Below are 18,486 nucleotides of genomic sequence, written 5' to 3'. Positions count from 1 at the left end.
CCTAGCCCCCCCCCCATTGTTATAAATAGGCCTCCCATGCCATTTTTGGACAGCAAACCCTAATCCCCTCGAAATCTGTGCCCCAACCCCTACAGCCGCCAACCGCAGCCGCAGCCTCCTCCCACCTCAAGCCAGGCCCGCCCGGGCCCGAGAGAGAGAGAGGCCCGCCCGAGCCCATGTGGACCCGAGTCAGCCGCCACCAGCCTCTGCCCAAGCTCCAATGGCGCGCCGACTCGCCTCCTGCAGCTCCCCGCCGCCTCCGGCCAGCGTGTCGTCATCGTACCGTACCTCGTCGCCAGTGCTACCCCGCACCTCGCCTACCTGCGCCACCGCCCTGTCGTCCCGCCCTCCTCCTCTGCGAGCCGCCGCTGCTGATGCATCAGCCGCACTGGCTCCTGCTTGCCGGAGCGCCCGCTCCATCCTGCCCCGCCGCACGTCGCACCGGATCCCGCCGCCATGGGGCCTCACGCCCGCTCCCAGTGACCTCGCCGCTCCTGCCGAAGGCCGCTGTGCCAGCAGCTTGCCGGATCACCGCCGGCCTCCCTTCCCGATCTAGACGAGGTCATCTAGATCCGTCGTCACATCGTTGACCCGTTGTGGGTCGTGGCCCAACGTCTCGCCGGCCCAGCCAGCTGCCAGCCTCCCTCTCCTTCAACCGGGCCAGGCCCTTGGTAAACCTCCCTAGCCCACTATTCCCCACCTGTGGCGAGATTTAATTATCCCGCGCCCACCGTTGTTTAGGCCCGTTGCATTTCGGCCCGAGTAGATTTTTCTATTTTCGGCGATTTAATTCCATTTCAGAAAAATGCTAGATTTTCAAATGCACGTATCTTTTTACTCGTGCGTCGGATCGCGATGATTTAAATATGTAACTCGTGTAGTTTTTCGTGTAGAATAATATTTTGCAACTTGCATGCATGTTTGGAGTAGTTTGAACCGCGGTATGCCTACATATGAGTGATGTCCTAATAGGGAATTATTCTGTAGCTATTTTTGCGCGTGCCCGGTTTGTTCAAATCTCATAGATAAAATTTTCACGATGTTCGTGACCCTTTGCCATGTATTTTAGAGTAGTTGTTTGCATTTTTGCATGTAGGTTCCCTCTCTAGTTTGCTATGTCGTGTTTAGGACATATTCTCGCATATATGTGTGGCGTTAGTTTTATTTTTCAACCCCACATATTATATATTTTTCCAGGGTAGAAAAATCCATAGATTTTAACTGTGCATTTAGTTTTAGCTTTTGAGTAAGTTAGTGCGTGTGATATTTTGCCCTGTTGCCCTTTTGTTTATTTTATGGGATTTAATCCGTGCATGATATGAATGAGTTGTCAACTAGAGATATGCCCTTGGATATGCATGCTAGACCTTGGAAATTTTGGTTGCAATGGAAATCCATGTGTAGGCGTTGTTTGCTTGTTGTCAACATGCTAGGAAATAGTGCTGATTTGGAGATGCTGAAATATTTCTAAGTCTGAAATTTGTTATATTTTTTTGTTGTCTTGCCATGAGTTTTGCTAGTGATCTATAGCTCTTTTAAGGTTTGTGCAATGGAGTTAGTTGTATCCCTTAAGATTCTCTAGCATGCTGTAAATTTTCATGCCAATCGGTGCCCTGTAGCATATAGTTTTGCTGCTGTCAATATGCCTTCAGATCGAAAACTGCACTGTCAAAAACTGTTATTTTCTCTAAGTCTGAAACTGTGTGAGAGATGCCATTTTGTGAGTTCTTTTCCTAGTGATCCTTGCTTCCATGCTAGATGTTATTAGTAGTATATTGTAGTGCATCTTGACCATTATTGCCTCATGTCTTGTTTGAGCGTTTTGGATTTATGTAGCCTGTTGTTTTGGGGTGTAGAGACTGGCATGTTGTTATTTTTGGCAGATTTTGACAATTTCTTGTGTAGCTTGTATTTGTTGAATCGTTGCTCCGTTTTGATCGTGTCCTATATGAAACTTGATTAGAATCTCGTGTAGTTTCATATTATGTTGTTGCCTTCTTGGTTTTGGAATGCTTGTGGCTGTCGTTGCACACATATTGGATTCATGCCATCATATCTTCCGGTGATCATATCTTTTGAACCGTAGCTCCGTTGGAGATGTTCCATATATGTAAATGGACTAGGACGACGTGTAGTTTCACATGAACCACTTTATTTTGCTGTTTAACAAATATTAAAACATGTTAGTTCAGATCTGGACAGAATTATAAATTAATGTATGAGGTTAGTTCGGAGATGCTATAAGTCGTTTTCGACCTCATTTAAAATGCCTAGGTAGATAGCTTAATTACGCTTCACCTCTTGCCATGTTTAACCACAATTAATATTGACATGTACCTAATCAGGATAGAACTAAATAATTCGTGTGTGGAGTTTCGTCAATATGCAACTCGTTGCATATTGAATTTCACTTAATGTGTAGTATTTGATTGTTGAGAATTGACATGCCATGTCTTGCATATATTCAGATGATCATGCATCATATGTGGATTGCATCTTGTCGTGCATGTGTCGTGGTGAATATCTGAGTTTATGCTTGTTTTCGGTTTGCTTCATCTCGATAGAGTTCAGCAAGCGTGTCGGAATGTGAGGACCCGTTCGACTACATCGGTTCTTCTCCTTCACGGAGTCTTTCTTCTTCCAAGCGGGATCTCAAGCAAGATGACCATTTCCCCACATATCATTACTATCATTGCCATGCTAGTTGCCTCGATTCTTTCGTTATGTCTCGCTGCCTACCACCTGTTAAATATCAGCCTCTCAACATTGCCATGAAAACCTTCAACCTGTTCACAACCTAGCAAACCACTGATTGGCTATGTTACCGCTTGGTTAACCATGTGTTAGCGTTAGTTGCAGGTGCAGTTGCTTCCATGTGATAACATGGGTTCCTTGTTATATCACCATATCAATTGCTAAATAATTTAATGCACATATATACTTTGTAAAAGGTGGAAGGCTCGTCCTTGCTAGCATGGTGTTTTGTTCCACCTTTGCCCCCTTAGTTTCGGCTACCGGTGTTATGTTCCATAAATGAGCGCTCCTAACATGCTTGGGGTTGTATGGGGACCCCCTAGATTCTCGTTTTAGGATAAAGCTTGTCTCGCAAGGCCCAACATTGGTACTATATTTGGTAATGCAGTTGCTTCCATGTGATAACATGGGTTCCTTGTTATATCACCATATTAATTGCTAAATAATTTAATGCACATATATACTTGGTAAAAGGTGGAAGGCTCAGCCTTTCTAGCCTGGTGTTTTGTTCCACCTTTACCCCTTAGTTTCGGCTACCGGTGTTATGTTCCATAAATGAGCGCTCCTAACATGCTTGGGGTTGTATGGGGACCCCCTAGATTCTCGTTTTAGGATAAAGCTTGTCTCACAAGGCCCAACATTGGTACTATATTTGCCCAACATAATAGTTCTGTTAATACAGGGAGGGCCAGTGCTGATGGTGCTGGTCCAAAACAGAGCCGTTTGCGGGGCTAACCCGAGGCAACTCGGGTGGTTTCTATCAGGCCACTGTACGCTGCGCTCATCCGATTGTGCCCTGAGAACGAGATACGCGGCTCTTATTGGGATTGTCGGCATGTCGGGCGGCCTTGCTGGACTGGTTTGACCTTTATCGAGTGTCTTGTGCGAGGGATTCCGAGGATGCTTTGAGCTAACTCAAGGTTGAGGTTTTCCAATAGGGATTCGAGGAGATCACGGGTTTTCCTCATCGAGGTCATTCCGTCGCAGCGTGTGGTAGTTTGTGATGGACTAGTTGGAGCTACCCTACAAGGTTAAATCTTTCGGAAAGTCGTGCCCGCAGTTATGTGGTAACGTGGAAACTTTGTTTAACATCCGGTTCTTGATAAGTTGAAGTTAACTTAACTAAAACTTGCCAACTGAGTGTGTAACCGTGAGTGTCTCTTTCGTGAGTCCCTTCTCCGATCGAGGACATGGTGGGGTTATGTTTGACGTAAATAGGTTTTCAGGATCATTCATTTGATCATCAGTAGTTCACGTCCGCTATGCATAGGTATTTCCCTCCTTATTCTTGTACTCGTAAGTTAGCCACCTCATCTAAATGCTTAGTTGCTTGCTGCACCCTCACCACTTAACCATACCTCACACATTAAGCTTTGCTAGTCTTGATACCTTTGGAAATGAGATTGCTGAGTCCCCTGTGGCTCATAGATTACTACAACACCAGCTGCAGGTACAGGTAAAGGATATTAAGACGTGAGCGCGATGATTGTTCATTTGGAGTTTCTTCTTCCTCCTCTTCATCGATCTAGGATGAGTTCCAGGCCGGCAGCCTAGGATAGCAAGGATGGACGTCGTTCTTTTCTCGTTTGTTTTTGTCCATAGTCGGACCCTGCTCTTCTTCGTGATGTTTATGTATTGTACTGATGTGACTCTGATGTAGCTTGTGGTGAGTGTAAGCCAATTCCATATACTCTTCTCTTTTCTACATGTACTTGTAACGATATCCATTCTTGCGAAACGACAAGATGCGCTTCTATCCATGTCGAGGCCCTCGAGCCAAAATAAGTATAGGATCGCATCTTGGGTGTTACAATAACCGAAGTCATGGAAACAAGGATGTATCCCGATGTTCACTTCCTTGGAGGGAAGCTAGTCACCATTAGAGAGGTGGATGTTACCACTAAGGCACACCAACACTATGAAGGCTCACCGTATTCTCCTTGAGATATCACCACGAAGGAGATTCCCAACCACTAATGGTAGACCTTGAGGCGGCCTCCAAACTTACACAAACTTTTTGGGGGACAAATCACAAGTTGATTCCTCACCGAAGCACTCCTACCGCCTAGGAGTCTCCAACCTCCAAGAGTAACAAGATCAAAGGGGAAATTCTCAAGAATTGCTCAAATCGCAAATTGCTTTGGTCAAAATAGAGAGAGGAGTGGGTGTATGCTTGGATGAAATCTCTCTCAAGAACTCTCAGAAATCTCTTCGGGATTTACCACAAGAATGCTCAAATCCCTCTCTCTCAAATCCCACCAAAAGCAACTAATGCTATGAAGGGATGGAAGATGATAGGAACAATGGAGGAGGTTAACAAATGAACCCTAGATCTATGGGATAGTTTTCCCCCAAATGGATTGGAGTTTTGAGACTTGGGGGAGGAAGAGAGAGCACAAAACAATGGAGAAATATTAGATCCAAAGGCTCTACCTCGTTGGGGAAGAAGGTTACCTTATATAGTGCCCCACCAAATCTGCCCGTTATGCATAGAAAAACGTAGCCCGGAACTTCTCGGCTTCCCGGAACTTCCGAGCTCCCTATTGAGGCACACAATGTAAAGTTTCTGGTTAGCCCAGAACCTGCCAAAACTTCCGGGAGGCCCATCACTTCCGGGCTCCCTTTGGGCCAGATTTTTGCAAACTTTCTGTTTAGCCCCGAACTTTCCTCGGAACCTTCCGGGAACTTCCGGCCCCCCAATAAACAGCCAGCATACCAATAATAAAACAAGCGTAACTTTTACATACGAACTCCGATTTTGATGATTTTGGGCTCGTTTTGTAGCTATTGAAAAGATACAGTTCCTCAAATGGAGAACCACCTAATATCAAACAAAATGAATGATGCAATTAATGCAAAGGTTTGAGTATATAATTTGGGGAAGCCTTTTTGGCTAACGGTTTTACTGTGGGATATATGATAGGAGTGTAATTGTCTATAGAAGATGTTGACTTGAGCATGTCCATTACGAAACCCTTTGATCCCCTATTACTAGTGCGGGATCCCTAAAACTCAAGAATCGTAAAAGAGCTACAGTACATATCTACCGATTATCCATTCTTGAGTGTATGTACACTCCACACCACTAACGTCAAAGGAACTAATACATTTGAGTCAAGACTTTCACTTGAGCTTGATGTTATTTTTTCTTCTTGGCTCAAGCCGAAGGCAAGGCATTGATGAAGTCTTCAAGTAGCTCTCCCATACACAATGTGGAAAGCCTTGCTTTGTATTCATCTTCACTTATCATCATGTGAACATCCACAAGCTTCAAGCATGTACTCCCTCCATCACGGTATATTGGGCGTATCTCCAAAACGATAATTTTTCACAATTAGAAGGAAGTAAGGCGAATGACATTAATTAGCCTATTAATTGGGGTGTTTTGGAAACCGTCTCCACCAATGCATGCGAGGAAGTCGCTCATTTAGTGGACAGAGGGTTACTAATGCGTCAGTTTTGCGATTAATTAGGCGCTCCTACAGCTCGTCGGCTCGGTTTTTCCTACCAATAGAAAAACATCTAGGTCCCAGAGCCCTGTGAGATACGACCAATATACTGTGATGGAGGGAGTAATTCTTAGGGATGGTTATCTTTAACTTGCCCTTTTTAAACATGATCATGAACACTTGATGTCATCCTCTCATGGACACTTGGAATCTCTCTCTTGATGCGAGCCCATGAGAATTACCTAACCGTCATAGACATAGACAACACATAGTATGGGTTAGTACACAAAGTGCAATTGACAATTACTTACCATACCACAAGATCCCATGTGGTACATCATTCGCGTTTGTGTGATGACCAACTTTGAGTTAACTCTTTGATCTTCATCTTGGTCAACATTTATCTTTGATCCATGATTAATCTTGATGTCTTGAAGACCCTATTGATTTCTTGTTAGGCTTCATTGCTTTAAGAAATGATTACCAATATCTCAATTCACAATGACCATATCAAGTTTCTCCATGAATCTCATATTGGCTACAACTTGCTCGTCTTCATGATACAACATAGTTTCTTGAGAGGCACAATCAATTCTTCACTTGAATTACTTGCTTCAAGACATAATCATCCATGACTCAACATATGATATCATCATGATCCTATTTTCAAGACATATGTAGAATTATTCTCTTTAATTATTCTCTCAAGATCTTGATCCATCATGGTTCAAACCATAAGCGAAAGCATGAGAATATCTGAGATCCTCAATGAACTCCACATAGATCACATCTTGTTCATCACACGGAATTCATCTTGATCGTATCATATTTGATTCAATCATTGAGATCATCCTTGATGCATGCACAACAATATGTATATGGCATTCATTTAGAATTCATTCGAGCTCCTTCGTGCATATTCATGGAACAAACATACTTCAATTCATCCAATATTCTTCATGTATTGCAAATAGAACATTCCTTCATATGTATAACTCAATGCAAACATTAGTCCATTAGGATTGTCATCAATTACCAAAACCACACATGGGAACTACATGCACTTTCAACCGTCTCGAACCATATTGGCTCACGGTAGAAGTGAGCCTTGTCGACAAAGAGGACGTCCAGCTGGATCTTGCTGATGGGTGAGCAGGACTGCCCCGGCACGATGCCGTGGAAGACAGTACAGGTCGATTGTAGATCCTTCTCCTTGAACCCCATCTTGAGCAGGGTGTCATGGTAGAGGATGTTGATGCTGATGCCGCCGTCGACCAGCACCCGCGAGAACCGGCAGGTGAGCCTCTTGGAGGTGATGGTGGGGTCGAGGACGAGCACGTAGCTGCTGGGGTTCGGCATCACCGCCGGGTGGTTCGTCCGGCTCTAGGTAACTGTCTTCTCAGACCAGTGCATGTACCGGGGAACCGAGGGGACCGTGGCGTTCACCTCGTGTTGACCCTGGCGTTGGATGTGCTTGTCGCCGCCCTCGCTGGTGAAGATGACGTAGGCCCTGTCCTAGTCAGGGGATTGGTCACGGAGGCGGCCTTCGTTGTGGGGAGCCAGAGCCGACGTGGGGGCCGAAGCTTGAGGAGCCAGAGGCGGGGGAGCTGACAGGCCCTCGCCCCGGGCCAGTCGCTGTGAGAAGCTGCACTGCCGGAGCATGTGGGTAGATGGCTTCGCCCCGATGTGCATCTTGTAGGGTGCACCGACTATCTGCTCGAAAGTGAGCTTGGGCTGCCACGCTGACTTGCCTGTTCGTTAGCGCTGGTTGGCAGCCTGGGTAGCTGGCTGCTCTTCCTCGACGGCTGCAACTTGCTTGCTCCCGTATCGAGGGTCCGGTTGGTCGAACTTTTGCTTGTTGTTCTCCTGGACCCGGTTGTCGCCAGCCGGCCGCGTCGTGGCGGGCGGCTGGGCGGGCTTGTCAGTCACACTGACCTTGATCCGCATCGCGGAGTCGGCCGTGGCGTACTTGTCCGCTTTGGCCATGAGCGTCGTCAGTGAAGTTGGCTCAGAGCATATGAACTTGTGCTTGAGGATGGTGCCATCTTGGCAACCCTCGATGAAGCATTGGATGGCCTGCACCTCATGCACTCCCTCACAGGAGTTGCGCAGCTCGGTCCAGCGTGTGACGTAGTCACGAAGGAGCTCCTCGGGCGCCTAGACGCACATGGCCAGCTCGCGGGGGCGACCTGGGCACTTGTAGGTGCCAGTGAAGTTGCGGACAAATGCTTCCTCGAAGTTCACCAAGGCGTTAACGTTGCCAGCCGGTAGGCTGTTAAGCCAAGTCTGGGTCGAGCCGGTCAGCATGAGCGGGACGTAGCGGACGGCTACGCGCTTTTTCCCCCTGGCGATGCCGACTGTGGTGGTGTAGTTGATCAGCCAGCCCTCCGGCTTGGCGAAGCCATTGTACTTCAGAGTGTCTCGAGGGAGCATCAACCCGGTTGGGAACAGTTCCTCGCGGATCCGTGGGCCGAAGCACGCCGGACCGATTGGACCCTCCTCCTCCTCCAGGTGTGTCGACTGTGCCAGTCGGTCAAGGCGAAGGCAAGCATCATTCTTGCTTCGGGGGACGCGTGGTCCGAGCCGAGCCGTGAGTTCGGGCCAAACGGAAGGTGCGGGCGAGCGTGCCCGCTCCTGCCGCGGAGGCGGGGTGCGAGGTCGAGCCGAATGGCCGCCTTCCTCGAATGGTTCGCGGAACCGGATGGAGATTGCTGGTTGCTCGTTGCGGTAATGGGAGCGCCTGCCGCGGCTCCCGTCGGCCCTCCGGTCGGAGCCGTGGGGGGAGGAAGAGTGCTGGGACGGCTGGCGGCTGCTGGGTGTTCGCATATCCTCGCCATCGAGACGAAGAGATTCGAAGAAGGCGTGATCCGGGTCAAGGCGACCATGTTGCTCGTTGGCGGTGGCGAGGAGGTCCTGGGCGTGCTTCTCCTGCCGCGCACGCTCCTAGTCGTCCATGGTAGCCATTTCCTCGTGGGCCACCTGGGCGGCCCTCATATTGGCTGCCGGAGTGTCGTAGATGGGCAGCTTGCCGCCTAGGATGTCGGCAACAACGCGACTGCGGCTATGGACCTCGCCACGCCGATTGGGCCTGTTGCCAGCCGAAGTGAGGTCGTAAGCAGAGTTGTACTCATGTCGCACAGCCTCCATTCGGCCTCGTGCGGTCGCGGGGGAGGTAGCCTCCGCAAGCAGCTATTTGCGGGTTCCCTCCAGCTCGGCCGTGGCGGCAGCCAGGTTGGCGGTCGGTGAGATGGGGGTGCTCAGCCCGTGCAGAGTGGCGCGGAGAGGGTCGAAAGGGCCTGGACGAGCCACGGCAAGGGAGATGTTTGTCGTGGCCCTGGCGTGGCCCGAGCTCGTGCTGGAGCCGACGACCATCACCTTCGCGAGGATGGAGGGGTCGACGGTGTCGTGTGAGACAGAAGACCCCACGAACGATGGCGGGTCAGTGCAGTCGAGTACCTCATTAGGGCACTCATCGGGAGCAGATGCATCGTCGAGGCGCAGCCTGCCGAAGAGTGCGCAGAGGGCATCAACGTCGATGGTGACGTCATGGTAGCGGGACTTGTCGAGGGGGGCGGCGGTGAAGCCTACAGGGCAGGCGGAGCCGAGAGTCAGCACCGCGGAAGCTTCCGGGGGGCAAGCTCCACCGGCGTGCTGATCAGTCCGAACGCGAGACGTCCGGTGGAGTTGGCGAGGGGTTCCGCCCAGAGCGTGACTCCGACCGATGCCACGTACTGCCCCACGGTAGGCGCCAACTGTCGTCATTTTCTCACGACAGATGCCATGGGGTGGCTTATCGAGAGTGGTTGGGGCTGAAAGGACGTCGGTAGGTTCCGGAAATAGGGTCAGGGACAAGCGGTGCGAGACACACGATGTACCCAGGTTCAGGGCCCTCCGTAGGAGGTAACACCCCTAGTCCTGCTAGAATGGTTGATGAACCAGGTGATCTACAATGTTCTCCTTGAGTTGTTCGGCGAAGGAGGAGGAAGGAGCTAGCCGGCTCACGTTCTACCTCTCCTGTGTGGTGAGTTTGTGCGTGTAGTTGGCTCACCCCCTGCATGGAGCGGGCCAGGGGTTTTTATATGCTAACCCCCCCCCCCCCGTTATAATACGTATAGAAGGTACCGGGTGGGACCCGACTGGCAGCCTCTCGAGCCAGCCAAGGGGCCCACCGGCTGGAGAAGTCTTGTCGCAAGTGGGGGCCCGCCCGCTGCTAGGTCCCGTCTGGAGCTGGGGGCCGTCGGCCGGGCGTTGCCATTGGTGCGTGCTTGTTACGTAGTGGCGTGCGCCGCATTGTGTGTGTCGTCTTGTGTAGTCGGCTTCGGTCAGCGTACGGCTGGCTGCACCGTTGCCACGCGGGGGCAGGTAATGGAGTGGACAGGGGCGTGCTCGTCACTGTGCTGCCTCGCTGGTCGCAGTCGGCTACGGTCAGTGGTACGGCCCCTCCACTGTAGCCTCGCGCGGTCGGATACCTGCAACGTTGTAGCCATACCTTTGGTGATGATGCCCTTGACGCGATTTATCAGGGCGATGTGACTGAGGCTGACCTGCCAGCTAGCGGGGCGCGGTCGAGCTGGAGGGAGAGTGGCTTCGCTCGGGCGGCTCAACCACGCAGCCAGCCCTTCGTGGGGAACCGACCATCCTGCGTATGTTTTAAAAAAGGGAATGGAGGAGCCCTTGCTTTTCGCCTACCCGGGGTTATCCCCCGTCATTGGCCATCTCAAAATTTCATAAACATATGATGTGTAGTAATTTGTGTATGCGTTACAGCTTGGACCGGCGGCATGGACTGGAAATTGTCCCAACCATCATGGACACATCCCAGGCAGGTGCTGCCAGCTGCCATAGCCGAGGCAGAGGGTTCAACGTGGAGGTGCAGGGGTATGCTCTTGTAATTAATATGATCATTTCCACATGTAGTAATGCTACTCTCAATGTTTTCTGCATAACAATCTTGAGATTATGTATTGAAATCTTTGTATTGGTTCTTCTAGTTGAGTTGAGCTTAAGACGTTTATCTCTTGCTCTCAGCTAATTTAGGATTTTGTATTATATTTAGGTAAGCATTTGCTTTACATGTGATATCTTACAAGCATTGTGTTAATATTTTTTTTCTTAATCAAGTTCACTAATTTTTTTCATCGCTCTGCAGTTTATTTAATTACATTGCTTTACATTATTTTGGTGTGAACTTCAACAAATGCATTTTTCAATACAAAATTTCTTTTTCGGATACAGACTTTTTTGTTAATAAATAGGACAATCTAGATTCAAAGTTAAATAGAATTGATGGTTGTATTGATAGATTTACACACTGGTGGGTTGTGGTTTCTATTTTTCTTATAGAAACAGAGAAACCGAATATTTTGTTTGTAAGACTGTTATCATATATTCCAATTCAGACATAAGTGATGATACAACAACAAGCTTTACCAAATTCTTCAGTCGAGCATAGGTTAGTTTGGGATCAAGCCCATGCAATAGTTACTGTCATCTTCATGCCCCATAGATGCCACCGACATTAACGATATGCATAGTGAGGTCATTGTCGGGAAGGATTTTGCTTTGAGATGTTTAGAGCATCTCTAGCAGACCCCATATAATGTCCCGACCTGTAAGATAACCGTCAAAATACGGGTCCACGCGAAAAAAACTGTCAGATCAGACCCCATATAGGACCGCAACCTGTAATTTTTTTTAAAGACCATTGAAAACATTCATGTCAAACCCGTGAAAATAAGGATTTCGAAGGCAACCCGAGGACGACTTGTATACACGAAAGACCGTTGGCGGGAATCCAACTGCCATCGAAACCTTCATGGCTTGCTCCCTTTCGCCCATCCCCGGCCGCGTGCTGGCCGTTGCGCCCGCTGGTCGTGCCCGTGTGCGCTAGCTAAATCGATTGGATTCGAAGGGCGCTATCTAGCTAGCTCGTTTGAATCGATTCAAAGAATATTCGATTCGAACGAGCTAGCTAGCTCTAGCTCGCGGAGGAGTCCGGCCGCCGCCCGCGGCGTGCCCCATCCTGGCCAACCGTCCGCCGACGGCCGCCCTTCCGCTGATGGCCGCCCCGCGTCTTCCTTGTCCGCCCGTTCGCCGGTGGCCGTCCTGTCCTACGGTATGTGCCAATTTCAGATTAACGTGAGAAAGAGGACGATCAGAAGAAAAAAAATGGGCTAAATCAGTATATTCAGAGAATATTCCTTTTTACGGGTCCATTTTACGGAATCTGACAATGCCCACGTCCGCGCCAACCCGCAAAGTCGTTTTTTCGCAAACTGTAAACGCGTTTTACGGATCAGCGTTATACGGTGTGTGATAGAGATGCTCTTAGAGACTTGCTTTGAGCTTCTAGGATGATACAGTATTCCCACTTCATTGTCGTGTTTTTTCAATAAAAAACTAAAGATATGTACTACTTCATTCCAAAATATAAGACGTTTGTTTAAGTTGCTTTAGCTTGCAAAAACATTTTATATTATGGAACGGAGGGAGCAGTTGATTGTCAGTATTTGATCGCCCTGCAATATTTTTTAACTTGGTTATTTGTACATAGTACGGGCTTGAATATTGAATAAGCAATGTATTTATTTAATATATGCAATAAATAATTTATGCATTTGTGTCGGTGCACTACAGAATGGGGTCTCCTGTGTCCCAGACTTGTGCACGAGCACCAGCAGCACCCTTGACGGCAGTACACTAAGAGAGCCGACGGGAAGATAAATCCCAGGCTCGCCAATGCCACACCCCACCAAAGGTGTGAAGAACCAGCCCAGGCTACAAGGCCCCGGCAAGCCCTCCTTGTCGGGAAGACCCACAAGGCCCCGGCAAGCCCTCCTTGTCGGGAAGACGACTAAGGCCTCGACAAGCCCTCCTTGCCGGGAAGACGGGTTAGGCCACCGACAAGGGCGCCAGGCCGGCAACCTCCCTTCGCCCGCCAGGTGTCCCTCCTGCCATAGTGCCATCGACTGCCACCGCTCCAGCGCATCCCTCGTGTGCCAGCACAAAGCCCAGGTGTCAATACACCTGGGTACGTGTCGATGCCACCTTGATGCAGGTCAGGAGGGCCTGACAAGGCATTTATTGCCCCTGATACCGCGGTAGATAGATAGGGGTGAACCTTGTTCACTATGCAACTCGTGAAACCACTTCAGAGCACTATTGGTGACCCTTTTGCCTATAAAAAAGGCCCAAAGCTCAGTTCTAGGGGGTTGGACCTTTTGGGGTTTAAACTCTTTGATCACCAACTAATAACTGTAGCAAATAACCCTACAGTAAGCACCCAATACAAACAAAGCAGGAGTAGGGTTTTACGCGCCAATCGGCCCGAACCAGGGTAAACGACCTTGCCGGTGCTGATCGCTAGTTCCGCTCTTGGCGCCACCTCTCTCCCTCCGCCGAACGATCAAGGGATCTTCGGCCACCAAAGTTAAGTGCCCCCCCCCCCCCCCCCCCCCCCCCCCGCCATTTTTCAGGTTATGATTTGAAGTCTTGTTTGAGTAGTCCTACTTGTATTTGGTGGACGTACATATATATTGTGTTAAAAGCAGATGTAACTTCATTATTTTCACCTTATTATTAGATGCCTCTTCGACCTTTATAAGGACCCTGCAGTTTGTGATGTTGTAATTTTTCTTTCATCAAATGCACTACAAAAAAATCATTCTATGATGAGCGCCCCACGAAGGTAGATATGTACCCGGCATAGGGTTTGCCGGCTGTAAACCTTGGTAAAGTGCACTTGGCATACACCTGGCATGGGTTTTGCTGAATATATTTATTGGTTTTTGAAAGGAATATTAAGATTCGTATGTTCAATTGAAATTTATCTCCAAAAGCTCATTCTAGAATATTTGTATATACATTCCTCTTTATGAACATCTTTTATAAATTATACTAGGACATGGATTTTAAATTCCAGGTCCTTTGAGTATACCTTTGAGCATACTCACATTTATATTTGATGACGACACATGCGTTGCACGTGCATGATTACTAGTTATCAATTCAAAGTACTAGTCGAATTAACAAGAAAACAATGCACTCAAGTCTGCTAATAACCATCACTGTGGTGTTTAAAGATCACAGATCGTTCAGTCCAAAAAATATACACTTAACAATTCAAACTCGTCACCAACTCATAACCTACCATAGACTATGTCACTATACAATGATCACCTGTATACTGACATCCACAAACTAAGAAAATGTCAGATTCCATCCAGAACTTATCTAACCTACCAAAACCGACTGCTTTCTTTTGATTCACATTCACTTTGCGTTGGCGAGCAACCTTAAGACGTTGCGCATCTTCGGCCGAGCATCGGGAGAGAAAGTAACACAGGAGAGCGCAATATTGAGGACTGACAGCATCTGACTGTGAACACCAACTGAAGTCCTTGAGACCCTGGTGTCAAGGACCTGCTCCCTTTGCTCAGGCCTAGCTGAAAGACTGAGAGCCCACTTGGCTAGCTCCATGCCATCACTGACAGATGGTTTCCCTGTCAAGAGCTCCAGTAAAATGACTCCAAAGCTATACACGTTGCCAGCCATCGTCAACCTCATGGTGTATGCATACTCTGCAATCAAAATTCGGTGACATTTGATCTTAGTCTATATGAACTTCTCTGAGTTACTGAAATAACTGAACCAAAATCTGCAAGATTGTCGCGGGGGCTTGGGCACAGGTTGAGAAGCTTGTTTGCCTCAGAGCAGTTATCCGTTTGAACTATTATTTGCCCAGTTGAGACACTTTAGTTTGGATGGCAGCTTTCAACATAACGCTGATAAAGCATGGGCTTGGGTGTCTAAATTAAACGAGTGAAAGAGGTAGCATTCCACTGAAACACTTCAGGAAATAAGATGGTACTTCAAGTTTAGGCCAAACAATGGGACAGGTGGAATTTGGAGGTACTATTCACGCATATTTGTAGTCAAGCACATTAAGAAAAATTTCTACAAACAAGAAACAGACGACATGAAGTGTTTGTAAATAAAACATAGCAGAAAATATCCATTTCTCAAAGAAAAATCAACAAGTTGACAATAGCTGCTCAAACTGAATCAGAATATGAGGATACGTGTTTTACCTGGTGGAATATAGCCGACTGTGCCAGCAATGGTTGAAAGGCTCCCGCTACTTTTAGAAGGATCGATAATTTTGTAAAGCTCAATATCTCCTATCTGAGGCTCGTTTGTTGACTTCAAGTGGATAGTCCTCGTCGACAGATCAAGAAGCAGAACCGGCTGAGTGCGCCCATGAAGAAAGGTCAACCCTTGGGCCACCCCCAAAGCAATGCTATACCGTGATGTCCAGTCCAGAACATGTGACCTTCCATCATGTAGTAAGTCGAACACCGTGCTCTTGTACACATGCTCATAGAGGAGGTACGCATTGTCTTCTGTCAAGACATAGGCCAATGGCACCATGACACTGGAATTGCTTAGCTTGCCAAGTACCTCAAGCTCATGGCCAAATTTCTCTTGGCTACCAACGTGGAATATCTTGTCACTCCAATCAAGCTTCTTCACAGAGTAGATTGATCCATTTGGCATCATGGCCTTGTAGTAGGTGCAGAACCTTGTCTTCAGGAATATGTTGTTGGGATTGGAGACTGCTTTCACTGCATACCTAAAATCAATTCCAGATGTGTGCACACTGCTCATTGTTATGAAGTGGCCGTCAATGACTTGACACACACCCACTTCAGTTGATGGTCCTTCGTCTTCCACACGATAAATTCTCTTGGACAATGCGAACATAACAATAGCAGCCAGCAAGCACAGTCCAACAAGAGAACTGACAATAGCAACAATAATGACAACAGTATGTGTCCTTGTCTTCCTACTAGTAGGAGAGTCATTACTGCTTTCCTTGCCATTTGTAAGATCAGGATTTCCAGTGCTATCAACAGTCACACTTGAACGGAATGCAGGAAGGGACCCAGAGAGGTGATTATAAGATAGCACCAACTTTGTCAAGCTCTGTAGACCCTCAAGTGAGGATGGCACTGGACCAGACAAGTTGTTGTATGAAAGGTCAAGGATCTCTAAATCTTTTAAAACACCGACATTTGAAGGAATAGATCCACTGAGATGATTGTGACTAAGATTGAGAACTGCGCTCAAACTGGTCGGCATTGTTGGGATGGTACCAGTGAGGGAATTATCTGCCAGATTGAGCTCAATTAGAGACTGCAATGAACTGACTGACACTGGAATGGCACCGCTGATCTTGTTCCCTTGAAAATTCAAGTTGGAAAGCTTTGGAAGGTTGAAAATTCCCATTGGTATCTCTCCCGTGAATGAATTCAGACTAAGATTCAAAGTGTTCAGGTTTGTTAAATCAGAAAATGTACTTGGGATAGATCCCCTGAGATTGTTCATTTGAAGCTTCAGAACTACCAGCTTGTCAAGGTTACTGATTGCATCAGGCACTTGACCCTGAAAATGGTTCGATGCCAGATTCAACAAGGACAAGTTCCTGCATCTTCCAAGCTGTGAAGAGATATTTCCCATCAAGTGATTGTTGTCCAACTCAAGATAAGCCAGGGCCAAGGCATCACCTATGGTGTCCGGGATGGTCCCATTGAGCTTGTTATCACCAAGCCTCAAGCGGTAGAGGTGTGAAGATAAGTTCCTAGGAATTGGTCCTTGGAGGTAATTGCTGGAGAGATCAACAGTCTCCAATCCCGCGGGGCCGAGGAGATCAGAGGGGATCTCCCCACTCAGACCATTATAACTCAAATCCAACATCTTCACATGCTTTGTAATACCACTAGGGACAGAACCAGTAAAATTGTTCTGATTAGCCGCAAACCGAGTGAGCGTCATGACATTCGACAAGCTCGCCGGTATTGCTCCAGTCAGGTTATTACCAGAAAGGATTAAGGTCCTGAGCTTGGGCAGCTTCCGGAACTCATCAACGACATCACCAGTGAAACTGTTCTGACTAAGATCCAACAGGGTGAGGTCTGAATAACTGAACAGACTGCTTGGAATTGAATCACTGAAACTATTACGAGACAACACCAACTCCTCCATAGAGCTAGCCATTCTTAGAGGGACAGCACCCACCAAATAATTGGAGCTGAGGTTCAGGCTCCTCAACCTAGGCATAACACTCAATTGGGTGGTCACAGTACCAAGGAAGGAATTGAAGGAGAGATCAAGAACCTCGAGTCGAGAGAAACCGGAGAGATGGCCTAGTCGTCCCGACAGACGGTTGCTGCTGAAATTTAGCACCCGCAACCCGGCAGTCATGGGGCAAGGAGAGAAATGGCCCGTCAAATTGGCGAAATAGTTATTGGAGAGATCGAGGGAGTGTAAGGTGTCGAGAGAGCATAAGGAGGCAAAGAGCGTGGAGTTGGATATGGAGTAGCCAGATAAATCGACTTTGGTCACCACCAAGAAGGAACTGGAGTTAGAAGGGGAGCAACCGATTCCCCTCCATAGGCATGGATTGGAGACGGTTGTGTTCCACCCGGCTGAGCCCACAGAGCGCGAGAGATCCCTCATGATGGATTCCTGCGTGTTGTTTAGAGGAAGGGGCGGGTTGCCGGCGGCGGCGGCGATGGACAGATGGAGGCAGAACAAGGTGAAGAAGGAGAAGAGCGGTAGCGGCACCGAGAAGCCATGGGTAGAGGAGCAGGAACAGTACCTCTTCCCGTCCCCCATGGCCGGCGACCCTCGGCCTTTTCTCTTGATTCAATTGGCTCCCTGCTGATCCTGGCCGGCTGGAGCAATAGGCCAAAGGGACTCCCCTAGGCTTCGGGTTTCTGGGAGGCCATGGCTGTGTGGTGCTCGTGCCCTCGGGTTTTGGTCGACATTTGTGGATTCGAGTTCGAGACGAGGGTTGTAGTTGTAGAGAGGGAAAGGGGAGACTGCAGTTGTCCAGTCTTTGCCTCTTGCGAGACGGAAGAGGATCTTCTCTGTTTGGGTCCAGAGTTTTTTTTTTTTTTTTTGGTGGGAAAAAAAAATCTGAGTTGACTGACTCACTCACTCACTGACGTATTTGGTGGGGTGACCAAAACCTGAGTTTTATTTTTCGAAAGAGAAAACACGAAACCTGAGGTGAGAACCCTTGTTGTGTGTGGTTTTCTCGCTTGGATTTGCAGTTTTGCATGCTAAATTCTGAGGGCCAATCATGAACGCCATGTCTTGCATGAAATTTACTTCATCTGTATCATAATAGCATTCTGTTCTAAAATAAGTGTTTTAACTTTGTACTATCTCTAGTACAAAGTTGTATTAAACTTAAAACACTTATTTTAAAACGAAGGAA

The 18,486-nt window shown here is 47.9% G+C and overlaps 1 protein-coding gene across 1 annotated transcript; it reads right to left on the bottom strand.

The window, feature by feature from the left end:
* Window positions 1-14,254: 14,254 nt before the first annotated feature.
* On the bottom strand, window positions 14,255-18,116 carry LOC123395724 (LRR receptor-like serine/threonine-protein kinase RGI5). Its single transcript, XM_045090750.1, has 2 exons — window positions 15,293-18,116; window positions 14,255-14,782 (listed from the first exon to the last, which is right to left on the bottom strand). Exons 1-2 carry the CDS (start codon window positions 17,877-17,879, stop codon window positions 14,475-14,477), a joined length of 2,895 nt encoding a protein of 964 aa, XP_044946685.1. The 5' UTR covers window positions 17,880-18,116; the 3' UTR covers window positions 14,255-14,474.
* Window positions 18,117-18,486: the final 370 nt, after the last annotated feature.

Source organism: Hordeum vulgare, chromosome 5H (assembly GCF_904849725.1).
Source record: "Hordeum vulgare subsp. vulgare chromosome 5H, MorexV3_pseudomolecules_assembly, whole genome shotgun sequence".
NCBI lineage: Eukaryota > Viridiplantae > Streptophyta > Magnoliopsida > Poales > Poaceae > Hordeum > Hordeum vulgare.
The sequence above is the reverse complement of the archived record's forward strand: the minus strand, read 5'-3'. Positions and strand labels throughout refer to the sequence as shown.